At 38.3% G+C, this 18,989-nt stretch overlaps 1 protein-coding gene across 3 annotated transcripts in view; it reads left to right on the forward strand.

The window, feature by feature from the left end:
* LOC146003795 (acyl-CoA Delta-9 desaturase-like) overlaps nt 1-18,989 on the forward strand; it is a 143,274-nt gene that overhangs the window by 50,571 nt on the left and 73,714 nt on the right. For all 3 annotated transcript variants that reach the window (XM_083142213.1, XM_083142212.1, XM_083142214.1), the window contains exon 2: nt 17,889-18,156. In XM_083142213.1, the coding sequence (XP_082998339.1) occupies nt 17,949-18,156 (208 nt within the window). In that variant the 5' untranslated portion in view covers nt 17,889-17,948. The remainder of the gene's footprint in view (nt 1-17,888; nt 18,157-18,989) is intronic.

Here is an 18,989-nt window from a genome sequence, read left to right on the forward strand (position 1 = left end):
CGCCTGAAAACTTTCACCTGGCGCTTGAATTTTGAAATTCTGTTCTACAATTTAATGCACGTATTTTGAGTTCGCTTATGGAAATTTACATTACCTTTTAAAATAATAACTAGGTTGTTTAATGTTTTTGCTTTTTCTGCATCACGTGTATCTATAAATCATTATAAACATGATATTAGCCGAATTTTAAAATCTGCAGGAATATGTTAGTCTACATTGGAATGTATTGCATAGTTATTCATGCTGTTACCAAGAATTAAATAATTTTAATACAGTCTTGCATTAATTGATAAATTAAATGTTTTATGATCACATTTCAAAATGTGTAGCTTTATCTTACTTTGATTCATGGCTTTCTTACCCTGTATTTGCCCCCCCATAAAAGACGGCACCTGAATTGTTGTTAGTTTTGCCTACCCCTGAATACTATATAGAAGTGTTAGTAACACTAGAACACCGATTAAAAGTTGCCTTCTAAAAATGTCCGCGACTACGTTTTACTTTGGAATGTCACACTGCGGTTGTAGAAAACTTAGCGCAGGGAATAAATCAAAACGCTGTTGTTCTCTCGTGGGTCAGGTACAAAAACTCCCCTGTCGAAGTGTTACTGTACATAACGCAATGGACTATATCAGTGTGGCTTCACATTAAGTTCAAACAAACCCGTCACGTGTTGCTCCGGCATCCGATCCAGGAACCCCAGCCAATAGGAGCCGTCGATGAGGTAATGTGAGGCTGCTGTGTTCCCAGCAGATATCACAACAGGGACGAGTAGTGTTGCTACAACCAAGTGAAGGAACACGCGCGAGAGAATGGGGCTACATGGAGAGGGGTAACGTGACTGCAGCGTTTGCGTTTCGCCCATTTCTACCTTGCACGTACCTTAGATTCTCGAGACAGCCAGCACCTGGATTAGTCTTTCATGCTCACAAGTGGATAATTGTTTATCGTCAGGTCCGTATTCGATCCAAGTTGCGTATTGTTTCATTTCAATAAGGAACTTGGACCCTATTTAAACTAATTCGGTAAAAAAAGGTTCCTGGACCGTATTTAAATTCATTCAGAAAAAATGTTCCTGGACAGTATTTAAATTGATCATGGAAAAAGGTTCCTGGACCGTGGTCCTATAGGGCTGCTGTAACGACGGAGCTCCAATTCTCGTAGCTTAACTTTCCAAAAATTCTCTGTCAAGCATTTTCTACGGAGGCACATAGTGGTTCGCACTGCATGCCATAGCTGTGCATAAACCGGACTTTAAAAATAAAATCAAGTCAATGTACAGTCTTGGGCGATTCATCACCATTAGCAAGCTCTCATCTTCCGAGGGAAGCAGAGGTTACCTTTAGCACAGACAAGATGTAGTTGTCGGAGGAGAGGAACCGCCATTTAGTGACGTGACAGAGCTTGTTCTAGAATATAACAAGAAATTGTGGGCCAGAGTATCCATTTATACAGTCCGCAATGGAAGAATCCGCCAGCATCCGAAGAAAATGCATGACAACCTGACAGAATTTTGAGGAAGTTAAGTTATGAGAACTGGGGCTCCAGAGGATGAAACAGTTTTGGATGAAAGTGGAGTCATTTTAAACGGCTACAGAGAGGAAATTTTTTTACACTTCTTCATGCAAATGTGAGAACTATACTAAGTGCCAGTGTGCCCTGAAAATAGAGTGTGACTTCTTACAAGATCAGAGATCGAAGATACTGTTGCACGTGATAGGAACAAATGCTAAGACTATCCATTAGAACTTGATGGCACTGCAAGGCATCGTGAGAGAGAAGCAAAGGACTTAAAACATTTGTGTCAGCAGGGTACTCTTATTTATCAACCGCAAGTACCTTCCTTCTTAGGACGTCCAGGAAGTCACTGCCACTTCAGACGATGGAGGTGTAGATGATCCAGACTAAGTTTCCTCTACGCGGTGAAGACAAAATAAAAAACAAATTTGTTGTTTCGGCGGCGAGGGAGGTCCATGTACTGCATCAGCAAAATAGCTACAGTAGCCGTCGTGACAGCAGCCCTATAGGACCACCGGACAGTGACGGTGGAGGACACCTCGAAGATAGTTCAGAGAAGCAAGGTGTTGGGACAAGGAAAGACAGCGTCCAATTGTCCAGAGTATCTCCAAAAATGAGACTAAAGATTGGATATGGATTTCGACGCCCTCCATGCGTGCCACTGGCCCTTTGGCTGTGTACCAGAGGCGTCTGGAGGAGAAGCAAGGTGATGACGGAAGATAGCAACGCGTAACACACGAATCATTACATTTCAATATATTTTTTTTCTGCTGGTTTTGATCCACTCCTCTGCTTCCTTCCTTTTCATGAACGGTACCAGATGTCTTTCCTTATTCATTGAGACGCAAAACTTACTCGATGCGGCGAACCTAGGGCACCGAAGGCGAAGTCTGCGTGAACAGTTACCCTCTTAATCGTCATTATTGTTGGCATTTCCAGTTTGTGCCAACAGAAGATGTTGTCTGAGTGCAAATATATTTTAGTGGTGGTGGTCTACCCTGATTAGAAGGTAAAAATTAAGACCCCTTTCGTTTAGAAATTGTATCCTTTGTTCATATCACTATGCCCTAATGAACAACCTCTATTTTAGATAACATTAGCCATAATTACAGTTTTTGTAGTTGTGTGCGTGTGCATGTGTGTTTCTGTACATAAACACACACTTCTTACTTTACCTCTAATTTTGAGTCGTCGTTCTCAATTTACCGAGTACGTACGGAGTTGCGACAACGTAAATACCCCCTTAAGGACCAAGCATGTGGCAACAAGGTAATGTCAGTTCTCATTGAGGCTCGTACCAGCTAACAGCCTCAATGGCGCATGCTACGTTGAAAATTAAAGCACATTATATTGAAAACCTCATATTTCCAACAACTTTCCCCTCTTTCGCCATCTGCACTAATAACGCAGTTGTCCTATGGTGTCAAGACCTTTGAAACACCCTGTACATATACAGATTGTCAAAAATTTAACTATTATTATTTCATGGGTTTAGTCTGACACTATTTAGTTCTGGCACATCCAAAACATAAGGTTTGATCCAAAACATGATCAAACAGCTGAAAGGGTGATTTTTAGACTTTTCGCGACCATATTGGCCGCCATATCTAATGTTATGTTATAAAGAGGGTATTTTTAGTTTCTTGTAATACAGTTATAAACTGTAAATTAGGTGAAAATAAGATGTCATGAATGATAAATAAGTGCAATAAACTAACAGGTTTCAGGTTTAGAATCTTCGTCATGACCGACATTTTGAAGACGCCATTACAGACAAACGAGGGCTTCAAAACTTGGGGTCTGGGGCGTTTTAGGTTTGGAAATTAATGTAGTATCCGCCCCCCAAATGGCACGTTTTCCACCGGAAGTAAAATACTCTTCCATTTTTCTTGCTTTCCAACCGCACTACTATGAGCAACTCCCCCCCGGTCTCCCCTATACGTGGCAGAGAGGTTAATATTTGAGTTCCTTCAGGGAAGGTCACTCCGTACACCTAGCATTTTTTTTAAATATTACAAATTTAAGGCTGGTAACAAAGAAGGTTCCTTAATGCCTGTGGTACGAAACCAACCATTTGAGCAGATCAAAGTTGGACCGCCCCTTGTGTCATCTTCAGTACCATGTGTTCTATTTTTAACCTAGATGGTGCATACGGTACAAGCAATGACCTTCCACTCCTCGACTCGACTCAATTATGTATGTAATGTATACAGCAGAATACTCATTAACAAATTAATAGTTGTTGCACTTCTCACCTTGAATGAAAAGGAGAGAACATTGCAGAAAGCAACAAGGCTGCAGCCATGGAATTCCATGGAATTCGGTAGTCTTTAAAAAAAATTGCGTCATGCAAATGTTCGAGTTTGTTGTAACACACTTTTTTATTTGTATGCTTAATTTTTCTTATCTTTTTCATAGTTTTACAGCTAAAGTTTGCTACGTCTCATTCGTGGGTAAGATAATGTAAGGCAAGGCTCCACGTTATGGGCGCCACTAATGCTACGCCCCTTGTGGGTACGTACTTACATGTTATTTACCACGGCTACAGATATCTTAATCTCAGGGGATAGGTTCTTTTATTTGAGAATTCCAAATAAGAAAGCGTTTTATAGCCAAGAGGATATAGTTAAATGCGGATCTATATTCTGAGAACTATACAAAATACAGAGAAAATATATATATATGTATAATCGACAAGGCTTCTTCTTCTTTTCTTCTTTTATCATCAAAAAGCTTCTTCTTCTTTTAATATGGAAAAGGCTTCTTCTTCTTTTAAATGGCTTCTTCTTTTAAAAGGCTTCTTCTTCTTTTATTATCAAAAAGCTTCTTCTTCTTTAAAGGGCTTCTTCTTCTTTTAAAAAGCTTCTTCTTCTTTTAATATGGAAAGGCTTCTTCTTCTTTTATTATCAACAAGGCTTCTTCTTCTTTGATTATCGTAAGGCTTCTTCTTCTTTTATCATCAAAAGGCTTCTATGAACAAAATATATGCATGTCTTCTTCTTTCTTCTATTTACAAAAAAATAGTCATTCCCTTTTTTATTCATCGCTGTTCTTATTTCCTCTATTCATATCAATTCTTATTTCTTCTTTCAGCAGCAATTCTTATTATCTTCTATATTCCGCCGAGATATTCTTATATTCTCGATAAATTCTTCTATTTATTCTTTCCGCAGCAAATTCTTATTTCTTCTATTCTTCTTTGCCACTGGAAGAGAATCTTATTTCTTTCATTTATCGCAAATATTTCTCTTTACCGTATCTCTTCTCAATAATATAGACAAATCATTATGCTGCATTCCTATGTAGAGAATTGAACCAAAGCTATAGAGGATTCTTAGGGGCGTCTAATCTGACAACAGCGCCACCTCCTATTTAACGACCAAAGGGGAATAACCAGGATCGCTAATAACGAGCGCTGCCAATGGCCCAGTGCGACTAAGAAAAAGCGCAACCGAAAAGTGCTTCGGGGCGTCTAATTTGACAACAGCGCCACCGGGGAACGGACAAATGCAAAAGCTGACGATGTTCTCCTCGTCAGAGAATCAAAAAGAAATTGAGAGATGATATTTGTAAATTCTTTTGCTCGTTTAATAACTTTCCTAAACGTTTCATATGCGGCTATATTCTTAATTCTTTCAAATTACTATATACATCATTCTATTTACTTCTATTATAGTATTTGAATTCTTCTTTTATATATTTATCAATTTACTATAATATATATAATCCATCTTCTCCGCTCTAAGTTTTTATAATTTCTTTCGCTTCTCTTTATATAGCGTGCTGCCATCTCTTGTCGATTCCGAGAAACCATTCCTCCTTGCAACATTCATTGTGTCGTGTGAAACTGGCACGTGACACAATATCCCCCTCCTTGAGGATAAAAATTTATATATTGGAAAAAATCTTTTGGAAATAGATAAATTTTTCCACTTTCTCTACATCTCGTTTGACTTTTCTCATTGGTTCTCATTTCTACAGCTTACATTGCTTTTCACTTTCACTGTGAAATTATATCTTTTGGCAGGCAGCATTTTTCCTCATCTCTCGATTTATCTCTTCTTTCTATTTTCGTTTCTAGATATCTTTTCACCGTTCCGGAAATATTCGTGACATCTTAAGTTATTTCTTTATACAAAATATAATTCTTCAATAGTTCATCTCCTGCAAGTTTGCTCGTCTAATCTCTCCAAGATAGTCTTTACCTGACGATGTCATGCCAAAATAGTAATTTTCGTTTCACTCTTTTCTTCTTTCAGCAACCTCTCTACAGATTATCAGTTAGCTCAGATTTTTCCGTTTCAAAGAACTCTCTCTCTTCTCTAAGTTGACCATCTAAGTGTTTTTATCAGCTACACTAATTCTTCACATCAGCCTTAATTTCATATCAGCATGTATCTAGATATATTTATTTTCTGGGATTACAACCCTTTTCTCGGAATACAACCGATTCTTCTTTAACTTTTGGGATTACAACCCGTTCTCGGAATACAACCGATTCTTCTTTAGCTTCTGGGACTACAGCCCATTTCATTTGCACTTTTCTAAATACACGATGACTTTTCGTCGTCTAAGCTTACAAAGAATTCATTTTACTGATACTATTCGATCTTCTTTCATATTGTTTTCTCCTTTTTCCTGAGAGTTTTCTTCATAAATTACTTCATTCTGTGCCTAACTGTTCTCTTCTTTCTCTTCTGTTCGTACAATTGAAAAGTTTACTTCCATTTTCCATATTACTTTCTTTGGCTTCTTTCCTTTTACAGGTTTCATCTTCCACTATCGGTCTCATTGTTCACTGGAGTGGTGACATAAATTAGCAGTTATTATTCTTTCTTAACATATTACTTGCAGACTAGATTTTCCTCCAACGATGGGTATTATATATCTTCTTACAGGAACTAACATTAAAGAACTAAAATTTTCTTCTTTCAAATATATCATTAATATTTGCCCAAACTAATAATTCCACGAATTTTTCTTCTGGTGAACTAGAACTTTCTCAGACAACTTTAATAATTCTAGAAACGTACGCTTGCCAGTCTGTAAATCATAACATCTCCTTCCTTTGCACTAGTCAGTCTTATTTGTTTCTTCCAATTTTTTCAAATACTCGTTGCTTGTTATTATCTTGTTTCTCTTTTCCTTCCTCTTCTTTTCTTCTCTTTCTTCTATTTTCTTTTCTATTCTTCTCAAGATTCTTCTTCCTCCTCTTCCAACTTTCTTCCAGTAAAGAAATTACTTTCATATCTCTCTTCTTCCAATCTAGTTTCTGCCAAGTCTTCTTCTTATGTTCTACATCTTCATCAAATGCATGCTTTCCTTGTCTTTTCCGTCTCGTCTTCTTCTTCCTTCTCTTTGGCGAAGTAGCATCAAAATCCATTTGATCTATGTTGACCCTTTTTATCATATTCTTAACTTTCTTCAGGTTCCTTTCTATTTTTAATTTCTTTCTCTTCTTCTTCTTCCATGTCTTTACGTGAATATATCTAAATCTCATTTTACTTTTCTTTCTTCTTTGTTTACATCTTCTGCTAGGCTTATACTTCTTTTCTTCTTCCTTCAGAGACTCGTCACTGGAACTTTCTTCTATCATCTTCACTTCGACATGGATTTCTTCACCGTTACATTGACAACTACATTTTTCCTCACTTTCTATTTCTCTTTCTTCTTCTATTTTCTTATCTTCCTCTTCTTTGACCTCTATAAGTTCCTGAGTGGTTTCTTCTCTTAACTTTATAGCTACTTCTGCTATCTTGCCGTCATGATCGTCATTGGAACTTTCTTCTTTTATCTTCATTTTGACATGGATTTCTTCATCGTTACATTGACAACTAAATTTTTCCTCACTTTCTATTCCTCTTTCATCTTCTTCTATTTTCTTATCTTCCTCTTCTTTGTTTACTTCGCTTAACTTTATAACTTCTTCTTCTATCTTGCTGTCCTGCTCGTCATTGGAACTTTCCTCTTTCATCTTCCAACTTCTATCTTCTATAAGGACCTTCGCTTCATCTATCTTGTTTTCGTTTTCTTCTATTCTGGAAACATCTACTTCTGTCTTGCTGTCATTTTCTTCTGTTCTTGAAACGGCTAATTCTATATTGTTTTCGTTTTCTTCTATTCTTGAAACGGTTAATTCTATTTGAGATTTACTTTCAACCAGCTTTCTCTCCAAATTTTCGTTTCTTTGTTTATTTTCCTCTCTGAGATTCGAAACCTCCTCTTCTATTCTTCTATTTGTACTTATACTTTCGATTAACAACGTTGTTTCTTCTATCTTTCTTTCCAAGGACTTTCTATTTCCTTCACACGTTTCATTCAATCTCAAGAACATCTCGTGGGTTTCGGATCTCGAGGCTTCCAATTTCCTGCTGTTTTCCTCGAGCCTTTCTTCCATCTTTTTATTACTTTCTTCTAACTTTCTACTATTCTCTTTTAATTCTCTCCTACTTTCATCTATCTTTTCTTCGAGTCTTCTATTATTATCTTTTGCTTCTCTGATATTCTCTTCCATCTGTGTTTTTAATTCTCTTTCTAATCTTCTGCTATTTTCTTCCATTTTTTCTTCTAGTCTTCTATTATTCTCTTCGAGTCTTCTATTATTCTCTTCCCCTTGCATCGATAAGTTCTGGAGCATTTCTATTATGTTCACCTCTTCCGTCCTCTTTGGTTTTTCCTTCATTTTCTCTTCTTCCTTTTCCCTTTTCTTCTCTTCTTTTTCATTTATCCTTTCTTCCTTGCAATTTTTGCATACGTAATCTCCTCTTTCACTTATTCCTATGTACTTTTCTCTTCTTATCTTCTCACATAGCCAATGTTTCATTTCTTTGCATGAGCTGCATAGGATAGTTTCTTCCTTATTTCCCTCTTCTCCACAGCAGTTTAATATTTCCTTTCTGTCTTCCATTTCATCTGTTATAGTTCCTCTGTTCTCTCCTTCGATATTATTTTCTTCCTCCATTTTGGCCTTCTTCCTTTTTCGCTTTCTTATTCACAATTCTGCTAGCCGCAACGTTGGTCGCCACTAATGCTACGTCTCATTCGTGGGTAAGATAATGTAAGGCAAGGCTCCACGTTATGGGCGCCACTAATGCTACGCCCCTTGTGGGTACGTACTTACATGTTATTTACCACGGCTACAGATATCTTAATCTCAGGGGATAGGTTCTTTTATTTGAGAATTCCAAATAAGAAAGCGTTTTATAGCCAAGAGGATATAGTTAAATGCGGATCTATATTCTGAGAACTATACAAAATACAGAGAAAATATATATATATGTATAATCGACAAGGCTTCTTCTTCTTTTCTTCTTTTATCATCAAAAAGCTTCTTCTTCTTTTAATATGGAAAAGGCTTCTTCTTCTTTTAAATGGCTTCTTCTTTTAAAAGGCTTCTTCTTCTTTTATTATCAAAAAGCTTCTTCTTCTTTAAAGGGCTTCTTCTTCTTTTAAAAAGCTTCTTCTTCTTTTAATATGGAAAGGCTTCTTCTTCTTTTATTATCAACAAGGCTTCTTCTTCTTTGATTATCGTAAGGCTTCTTCTTCTTTTATCATCAAAAGGCTTCTATGAACAAAATATATGCATGTCTTCTTCTTTCTTCTATTTACAAAAAAATAGTCATTCCCTTTTTTATTCATCGCTGTTCTTATTTCCTCTATTCATATCAATTCTTATTTCTTCTTTCAGCAGCAATTCTTATTATCTTCTATATTCCGCCGAGATATTCTTATATTCTCGATAAATTCTTCTATTTATTCTTTCCGCAGCAAATTCTTATTTCTTCTATTCTTCTTTGCCACTGGAAGAGAATCTTATTTCTTTCATTTATCGCAAATATTTCTCTTTACCGTATCTCTTCTCAATAATATAGACAAATCATTATGCTGCATTCCTATGTAGAGAATTGAACCAAAGCTATAGAGGATTCTTAGGGGCGTCTAATCTGACAACAGCGCCACCTCCTATTTAACGACCAAAGGGGAATAACCAGGATCGCTAATAACGAGCGCTGCCAATGGCCCAGTGCGACTAAGAAAAAGCGCAACCGAAAAGTGCTTCGGGGCGTCTAATTTGACAACAGCGCCACCGGGGAACGGACAAATGCAAAAGCTGACGATGTTCTCCTCGTCAGAGAATCAAAAAGAAATTGAGAGATGATATTTGTAAATTCTTTTGCTCGTTTAATAACTTTCCTAAACGTTTCATATGCGGCTATATTCTTAATTCTTTCAAATTACTATATACATCATTCTATTTACTTCTATTATAGTATTTGAATTCTTCTTTTATATATTTATCAATTTACTATAATATATATAATCCATCTTCTCCGCTCTAAGTTTTTATAATTTCTTTCGCTTCTCTTTATATAGCGTGCTGCCATCTCTTGTCGATTCCGAGAAACCATTCCTCCTTGCAACATTCATTGTGTCGTGTGAAACTGGCACGTGACAAGTTACATTTTAATAAAATTACCACCTCTTCTGTTGTCATATTAACCTCTTTAAGTAGACAATAGATCATTGTTTGACTAGTAACAACATCTGACTTTGCGACTTCCAGTAAGCATAGCAATGCCGTTCCTAGTAACCTCTCTGAAAAGACGCAATCTAAATGTCAAATAATGGAATAGCGAGTTTCGTGTCAACATTGGCAGGGACGTTTACACAACGTAAGTGGAAATTTACCAAAGAATCCACATGTTATCCTGCAAAGTGCTGCATTTTGAAAGACAGGTGCGTTTGTATTTGCAAGGGTTGTGTAACGTAATAGAAGAAGTTCTTATACACATAGAGAAGGAAGTGTAGTCGCTTTTGTTGTAGAAAATGTAGAAAAATGTCTAAAATAGCTAGCCAGGGTTCCAGAAGGACAAACTTTGAAATCCAGGGTAAAATTCTTTCCCAGTGGTAAACCTTTTGAATGAATTTCAAAAGTTGGAAAAATTGTTAATGTAGCGTTGTGTGTTTTGTGAACCTTCTCATGTGGGTGTGGAAGGAAGGAGTTTTAATGCTAATGCTTTGCCAACCCCACGTGAGAAAATCTTACTCAAAAAGTGAAAAATGCTGTGCTATCAGCGTTGCAATATACAGGGTGTCCGAAAAGTCCCGCACCATAGGCAATCTCTGGTGCACAGCGTGAAGATGCACGATATAGCTCATCTTCGCATAAGAATCAAGGACGTATGCGAAGCCATTGGCCAGATTATGTCCCCCGTGTGCTCAACATTTTGCGATTCCGTCTACAAACGTGTGGAACTCGACGGAGAGCAAATTGAACAAATACTGTGATTTTGCCTGTGGTGTGGGACTTTTCGCACACCCTGTACATACCTCTCCTTAACGTTTACAATCCCCATTTTCAGTGCAGAGAGCCTGCCAGAGTTGGAAATATGTCTTCTTCTAACGTTATTTTTCTTCAGTTCATGATAATTCACATGCTTTAAACACACAGGGTCTTCCCGATGGTGTAGCGGTAACGTGGTCGCCTTGTAATCAAGCTGGTATCAGGTTCGATACCCAGTGCAGGCATAACAGTAGCTCTGATCTCACTTTAAACTGTAAGCCCAGTCCCGATGAACGCCTCCCCGATGGCATAATTGTAACGTCGTCGCATCGTAATCAAGGGGTCCAGTCCCGATTAGCCTTTCTGTGAATAAAGTGGACTTAAAAAAATTGAAATCAAACCTGTCCCGATGAACCTTGCTGTCATGCATAAAGTAACTTTAAAACCTTTCAACACTTGAATTCGTTTATATATTTTAACCCCTCTGGTACAGTTTTATGTGCACTTCTTTGAAGTGGGGATCTGAGCGGTTTAATTTTCTTTCTCCTTAACCTCGTTATTTTGCAAATTCCAATGCGCATGCAACACTGACACGTAAGAGAATGGGAGTGTGTGAAAGAAGCGTGAATGACAGAATGCAACGTTCACAAGCTTCCGGTTGCATCACGTACATGTCACAATATCTTTGTCACTTTCAAGCGACAGGCCGCCGATAAAAATCCATGAAGCGCAAGGTGCGGTGCTGTGCGAAATTCCAAGCCGGAAATCTAAGAAAATTCCTTTTTCTTGTCAGCGAATGTTGAAATCGTGGTTGATTCTTGATGAAGTTTCCAGTAGTTCTTCTTGTCTTCCGTGCAGTTACTGTCCCACGGTATCAGTGGACTACGAAGGGCGTCCCTTTTTGCTACCACTCAAATTCGTCCACAGCTTTTCGCACGTGCATTATACTGCTCACATTTCCAGCTGGCCGCTGGGAAACTACGAATCAGCGATCAGTTGAATTATCTTCGATTGACATCGGACATGTTCATGTCACAAGGCACCGAAAGATCCTGACGGGACGAAACAAATGAGCGTAGGATACACAGCATGTTGCCAATGTACTGTAAAACGGGGAGAGAGAGTTGATCAACGTAAAAGTTGTAGTACACAAAGCACGGAAAATTAGTACACAAGATACCCAAACACTGTACAAAGAAGATTATAACAACAACTGATAAAAACTGACGTACGCTTGGCAACGTTGTAACGGGAGAGCGATTTTACCCCTATGGTTTTTACTTCGCAACGGACTCCATTAGTGTGACGTCACAGCAGACGATGCACTGGGACTGAGTCTAAACAAATAAACACACGTTTTTTTTTCATATTAAAATACATTGAGTTTCCCATTGCAACGGGTAACTTAAGAATCGTGACAGCAGTTACGAAACAAAATTGTGATGTGCATCGTACATCAATGTAAAGATGAGATTTGGGAGAATACGTCTATATAGTGTATAACATATACTACCTTACAGATGAGAATGTAAAGTACATTATAAATGGAGTAGGAAATCGAGTAAAGCGAATGCTCCAAAAAGAAATCTCAGCCAATGGGCGTCGTCGGTTCAGTCGCCTGAGGCTGCTGGTTTCCCATCATCCATAGCGGCAGCGTGGCCGACTTGAGATCGGATGAGCTTCGGGTCGGCTTCGGCTGTTCTCGGAACTGGAATGTCCAACTTTTTGTATAAAAATGCATGATTTTCTTACTCCGGTTATTCTTTACCTTATTCTCTGTAAGGTATGTGTGATATATAGTCGTATTCTCCGAAATCTCATCTTTACACTGATGTACGACACGCATCATAATTTTGTTCAAAACTGCTGTCACAATAATTAAAGCTACCCGTTCCGAAGGAAAATATAATGGATTTGAATAGGAAGAAAACACGTTTTCTCGTTGTGTAGACTCAAATCCTGGTTTGTCATCTGCTGTGACGTCACCACTAATGGAGTCCACTGAGATTGTTGACACTTATCAAGCCACACACCCCCGAAGACGATTGGTGGACAGATAGAACTATGTAGGTCAGCCGGCAGTTGATCCCACGATCAGTATATCAACTCCATGCGGTTTATTTTTCTTATACGCGACGTAGACGAGGGAATATATTGCAACCGAAAAGTGGAGGCCAAGTTACCAATGTTGCGACCACAAAAACTTGCCGTAAATTTAGAGATTTTAAGCTTAAATTGTCGTAGCAACTAGATACATTGGACGACTGATCCGGTATTACATTTGAGGGATATCTGTGAACGCGTTTCAATAAAGCTGCCGAAAATTGTCTGTTAGTCATTCCATATGCTGATGATACTTTCAAATCTGTCCATTACCAGTGTTTCTCAACCGCCGGATCGCGAGAGATTCTCCTAGAATTAGTCATTGTACTTTGTGCATCAGTTTTCATTAACAAATATTTTGTAGAGAAAATATGCGATTAATTGGAATTTCTCGGTGACCAAAATGCAACATGCCAATGAAAACCATGATATTGACCTGAGGAAAGTACAAGATTTCATGAGATCTAGTGATTGAGAACATAATTTCATATTTGTAAACAAGTCTAGACGTAATCTAGTAATTACTCTTCATGATTATGCTATAAGTTAATTAATATTTAATTTTCGAGCTACATATTAATTAATGTATAAGTTTAGAAAAGTAAGTACGGTATTTTGGAGTAAAATTTTTACAATGGGCCATCGACTTGTAAAAAAAAAAAGAATTTACGAGGCCTCTGTCTCACGAAGGTTGAGGAATACCAGTCTATACTACATTTCCAGAGATTTAGAAACCTAAACCTATAGCAATTTGAAGACATAACTTGGACTACAGTTTAATTTTAAAAATTGAAATATGGTTCGTGTTTGAGTATGGACAAGAGGGAGGGACAAGCACCAATATTTTGACCCCACGAAGCACGCTTTCCAGAATTCACCAGCGTGCATCGGACTGGTGAATAAAGAATGGCGTCAAACTGTGAAATCTGGTAAACTTCTTCCTGAAAAAAATGATGACTATGTATTATCGTGTTTATTAGAAATAAATCCGTGATAGTGAGGAAATATTGAAAGGAATGTCACAAGAATCATATCTTGTATTTCGATGTGTCTTTTTGCACGTCCACTGCAAATATAATTGTCATTCTTTGCAAAAATAGATAAGATGGCGTATGGAGATTTTATTGCCCGATATAAAAGATAGAGATATAATAAGGTGGGTCTCCCTTATCGCACAACGCTAGGACAACCTTGTGTTCTGACGTCAGAAGTGGAATGCGTACGTTGTTATGTTAGGTTGCAACTGTATTATTTATGCTAAGGTAACTAAACGTAACTAGCCTAACCTAACAATTTAGGCATTTAGCCTAACAATAAAGTAATTCCTGTGTGACGTCTGAACGCAAAGTTGTGAAGCGTTGTGCAATAAGGGAGACCCACTACATACACAGTGCTTTTATTCTGGCGGTACGCAATGGTACCGTGGCACCTTTCTTATAGGTGAGAATGAAACTATCGACATTTTGTTTTAATGAAAGAAGGATATTTGTGTGTAACTACATAGATTCGATCGTTTATGAACATATCACAATATTTTGAGTTGTTATGACCCAAAAAATAACAAACCACCTTGAAGAGGTATCTGAACGTTTCTTGCCAGAAAGAAACAAAACGCTGTATGTGTATTATACCAGGAGTTGACAAAACTAAAAATGCGGGCTAAATAATGTCATTAATCCAACTAAGATAAGTTATGAAATGCGATCTTAAAACATCTAATTCATTAATTAATATAAGATTTGATTAAGTGTAATTAATTCTTGCGGCGGAGTGTGGCCTTCCCTTTTGTGTCCCAAGCGTCTCGATCGAGACGCTGTGTCAAGGTCGTAGTTTTTACGTTATAACTTTTCTATTTTTGGCTAGAATTTCGATTTTATATATTGTTCCTAACACATGTATTTAACAGAAATGTTTCTTGCACCTTTTTTTCTTCTTCATGAAAATGGAGGGGAAAAGGCGGGAAAAGGGACTTCTCTTTTCAAGGGAAAATTTTTGCCGACAAAGGAAGACTGGCTTTGTTCTTCTAAAGCAATGCTTTTCACTCCCGCCTGTTAACTGCATTCCAAGGAAGCTTGTTTATCATTATCCGATGTCAAAATGAAAGTTTTCCGTGTGGGCGCAAGCAGTGGGAGGGGAAGACTGGTTGTTGAATTTGCGTTGTGAGAATGGAATTTCGAAGCGCGCTGAAGGAAACCTTGGTCTTTTAGCACAAGTGTCCTCAAGTTGCAACATGGGTTACCCTGCATTGTCGAAAAATAGAATTTCAAGCAGCTGCAACAATCGGCGCTCATTTTTCACTGCATTCTAGCTTTTCGTCCGTGAATGTTGTGCATAGGTGTCGTCTTGTGCCCAAGTGCGAGGACATTTCTTGGGTGGTGACAATTTTTTAAAATCATTTTTATGGGGTTTTCTCCCTTCCCCCTCCATATATACGCAAAATTTGCATAAATTTTGCATTTTGACATTCTTTTTTCGGGGGGGCGGGGGGAAACACCATTTTTTTAAGAAAAGTATTTTTGAGTGGATTTCCCCCTTTTTCCCCCCTCCATATGTACGCCGAATGTGCATAAATTATATATCTGAATCTGTGATTTATTCTGCGTACAACGGTATACCTTTCATATCTCTAGGGCATTTAGTTTCTGAGCTATAGTCATTTCAATGTAACTCTGCAGTTCGCTCAATTCCGAAGCTTGAGACAGTGGCGTACAAGCCTTTCGTTTCGGGGTACAACTCGCGTAATATTGGTCATATCACAAAAATGAAAATATTTTTGTGTTTCTTACATGCCAGCGATAATTTCTATGTGCATTTTGAACTTTTCATATCCTTTTTTTCGGGGGGGCGGGGAGAAACCCCTTATTTTCTTTTAAAAAAATATATTTTTCAGGGGATTTTCCCCCTTTCCCACTTCATATGTACGCCGAATGTGCATAAATTATATATCGTCTGAATCGGTGATTCATTCTGCGTACAACGGTATATCGTTCATATCTCCAGGGCAAATAGTCTCCGAGTTAAAGCCATTTCAAGGTACCACTGCATTTTGAAGCTTGAATCAGTGGCGTGCCGACCATTCCTTTTGCAGGTACAACTCATGTTACATTGGTCATATGATAATAATGCAAATATTTGTGTTCCTTACATGTCAGCGATCATTTCCTTGTGCATGTCGACACTGTCTTGTATTTTTTTCTTGGGTGGGGGTAGAGGCGAAACCATTTTTTCCCCCGAAATTTTGGAATTTTGAGAATTAACCCCCTCCCCACCGCCAGGTATACGCCGAATTAGCTTAAATTTCATATAGTCTGAATCTCTGGTCCATTCCGCGTACAACGGTATATCACTCATCTCTCTAGGGCAATTAGCCTCCGATCTACACGCATTTAATTGAAACTCTGCATTTTGCTCAAAATCGGATCGGGACCAAGGGGGTTACATGTGAAAATGGCCTTGGTACTCAAAAGGTAAGAAGGTTCGACTGTTAACAACATGAATAACTATGCAATACATTTTAATACATGGCAGACTCTTAACATATTGCTGCAGATTTTTAAATTCGCCTTGCAGTAGTGCAATAATTTGTGTTGGTGTGTTTATTATTGTGATTTACTTATACGGGATACATACAAGCATTAAAAAACACATGCTATAGTGGTTATTTAAAAAAAAAAAAATGGAAATTTCCGTTTAAGCGAGCTCGAAAGATAAAAAAAAGAAATAGAAATTAATTTTAAAATTCAGTCGCCAGGTGGAAATTTTCAGTCGTCATGGCGACCTGTATTTTTGTACCCCTGTATTATACTCTGTCTTCCCCCATCTCTTTTTATTTCTGATTTCTATCTTTCGTGCTCACTTTCCCGCTTTCTCTCTCTCTTTGTTAAATGAGTATCTGCAACTGAGTTATAGTTCGAGTCCTGATTCGAACGCCAGTTCCGGTATCTTCGACATAACTAAAGAAGAAGTCGACCATACGCATATCTGGTTTCGAGCCAGCACCTGTTTTTTTTTTTTTCTGAGAAGCGCTGTTGCCAATTTTACCTGCAGTGTTTAGACATCCAACAAGAAGCGCTAGAACGTTACACTCCAAGGTCTCCACATTGTATACATTAAAAAAATAATACAACACAACCTAGCAAAGATAACCTCAAGTTATATAATCTGTAAAGAAACTGAGTTGGCAACATCTCATTTACTCCACGTGGACTTGACACAAGTACTGGCAGTTCCTAAAAAGGATGCTATTGGTGGGAATGGTTTGAGGAGGGGAGGATATACTGGGCTCCATGTGGACTTGACATGGTTGTCAGAGGCAGTGTTGCCACAATCTGTAAGAACAATTTCCCTTTGCAAGGGGTAAAATTTCCCTTTTTCGCCAATTTTTCCCCTTCATCTAAAGAATTAATGATAATAAATATTATCGTTCATCCATGTTCGTATGTATGTATAAAATGTTAAACAATTTAACTTTGAAATGCTACGACGCCAGTGGTCCTGGGTTCGAATCCCGGCCTGGGATGGCTGTTTGTGAGTGTCCATTCATAAATTTCATCATCAGTCATCCCCATCTTTGCAATTAGCCACCCACTCCCAAAGCCGGGACATAAGGTGAATGGTCAATAACCTCCAGCCCCAGATGTGGACCAACCCAAATTGCACACTTCCTCTCAGAACGAAGTATACGACAATTTTTTTTTTAAAAAAATCTCATTTTCAAAACTGGAATCTCTTGTAATGTCTAATATAATTAATAATGAGTCGGTCTTAAAATTTCCCTGAAAATTCGCTATTCTTCATCGAATTTCCCTTTTCACTTAAAATTAGCTCCAAATTTCCCTTCATGCGGCAACACTGGTCAGAGGGAAACTGATATGTCGGACTGGAAGTTTACTTCTGGGCGAGGTAATCATGACTCAATTGGTTTTAAGACGTAACTTTCCCAACACTCCACGATTTGAGCTGACGCCTTCCTTTTTCCTTTCAGATATCAACGCAGCGGAAAGCTCGAAGCAGAGCCTTGAAGGAGTGCCAGCAGATCCCTTCCATGTCCAGCGAAGGCGTCCACCGACTCGGGAGCCATGACGACGTGTCTTCTGTACGTGCCGACAAGAAGGACGAGGACTCGAAACCAGAGACGTTCAAGCCAAAGATCAGGTGGCCGGATTTGATAGCGCAGCTCTTCGTTCACCTTGGGTGCCTGTATAGCTTCTATCTGTTCTTCACATCTCTCAGGGTGCTTACGTTAATATGGGGTAAGTGCTATTTTTTTTTTCACGCATGTATTGGTTAATTGACTATTGAAATGGCGCTGTCAGGTACGAGAAGTTCTGCCACGGGTACCGTGTGCTTTACCAGTAACTTTTGTAGGCGCTGTCTCTTTCTCTTGCTCCAGAGTTTCCCGGGACAGAGTGTAGATATCTGTAGAAGTGTTCTCGAATACAAAATTTCGCGTAATAGCTTCTGTGTTCCAGGTTTGTCAAATGTTCATGCATTTTAAATAAATTCGATTCGGTCCAGGAAAGAAAATCATCAAGTGTAAATGGGTTGGTAGGCCGTAAAGAACCTTTTTATGTATAAAGTATTTCAATTCGATCCAGGAACCTTTTTTTCCGGATGAATTTAAATACAGTCCAGGAACCTTTTTCCCTGATGAATTTAAATACAGTCCAGGAACCTTTTTCCCTGATGAATTTAAATACGGTCCAGGAACCTTTTTCCCTGATGGATTTAAATACGGTCCAGGAACCTTTTTCCCTGATGGATTTAAATACGGTCCAGGAACCTTTTTCCCTGATGGATTTAAATACGGTCCAGGAACCTTTTTCCCTGATGAATTTAAATACGGTCCAGGAACCTTTTTCCCTGATGAATTTAAATACGGTCCAGGAACCTTTTTCCCTGATGAATTTAAATACGGTCCAGGAACCTTTTTCCCTGATGAATTTAAATACGGTCCAGGAACCTTTTTCCCTGATGGATTTAAATACGGTCCAGGAACCTTTTTCCCTGATGAATTTAAATACGGTCCAGGAACCTTTTTCCCTGATGAATTTAAATACGGTCCAGGAACCTTTTTCCCTGATGG

The sequence above is a fragment of the Lepisma saccharinum genome, chromosome 20 (genome assembly GCF_977018435.1).
Source record: "Lepisma saccharinum chromosome 20, izLepSacc3.1, whole genome shotgun sequence".
NCBI lineage: Eukaryota > Metazoa > Arthropoda > Insecta > Zygentoma > Lepismatidae > Lepisma > Lepisma saccharinum.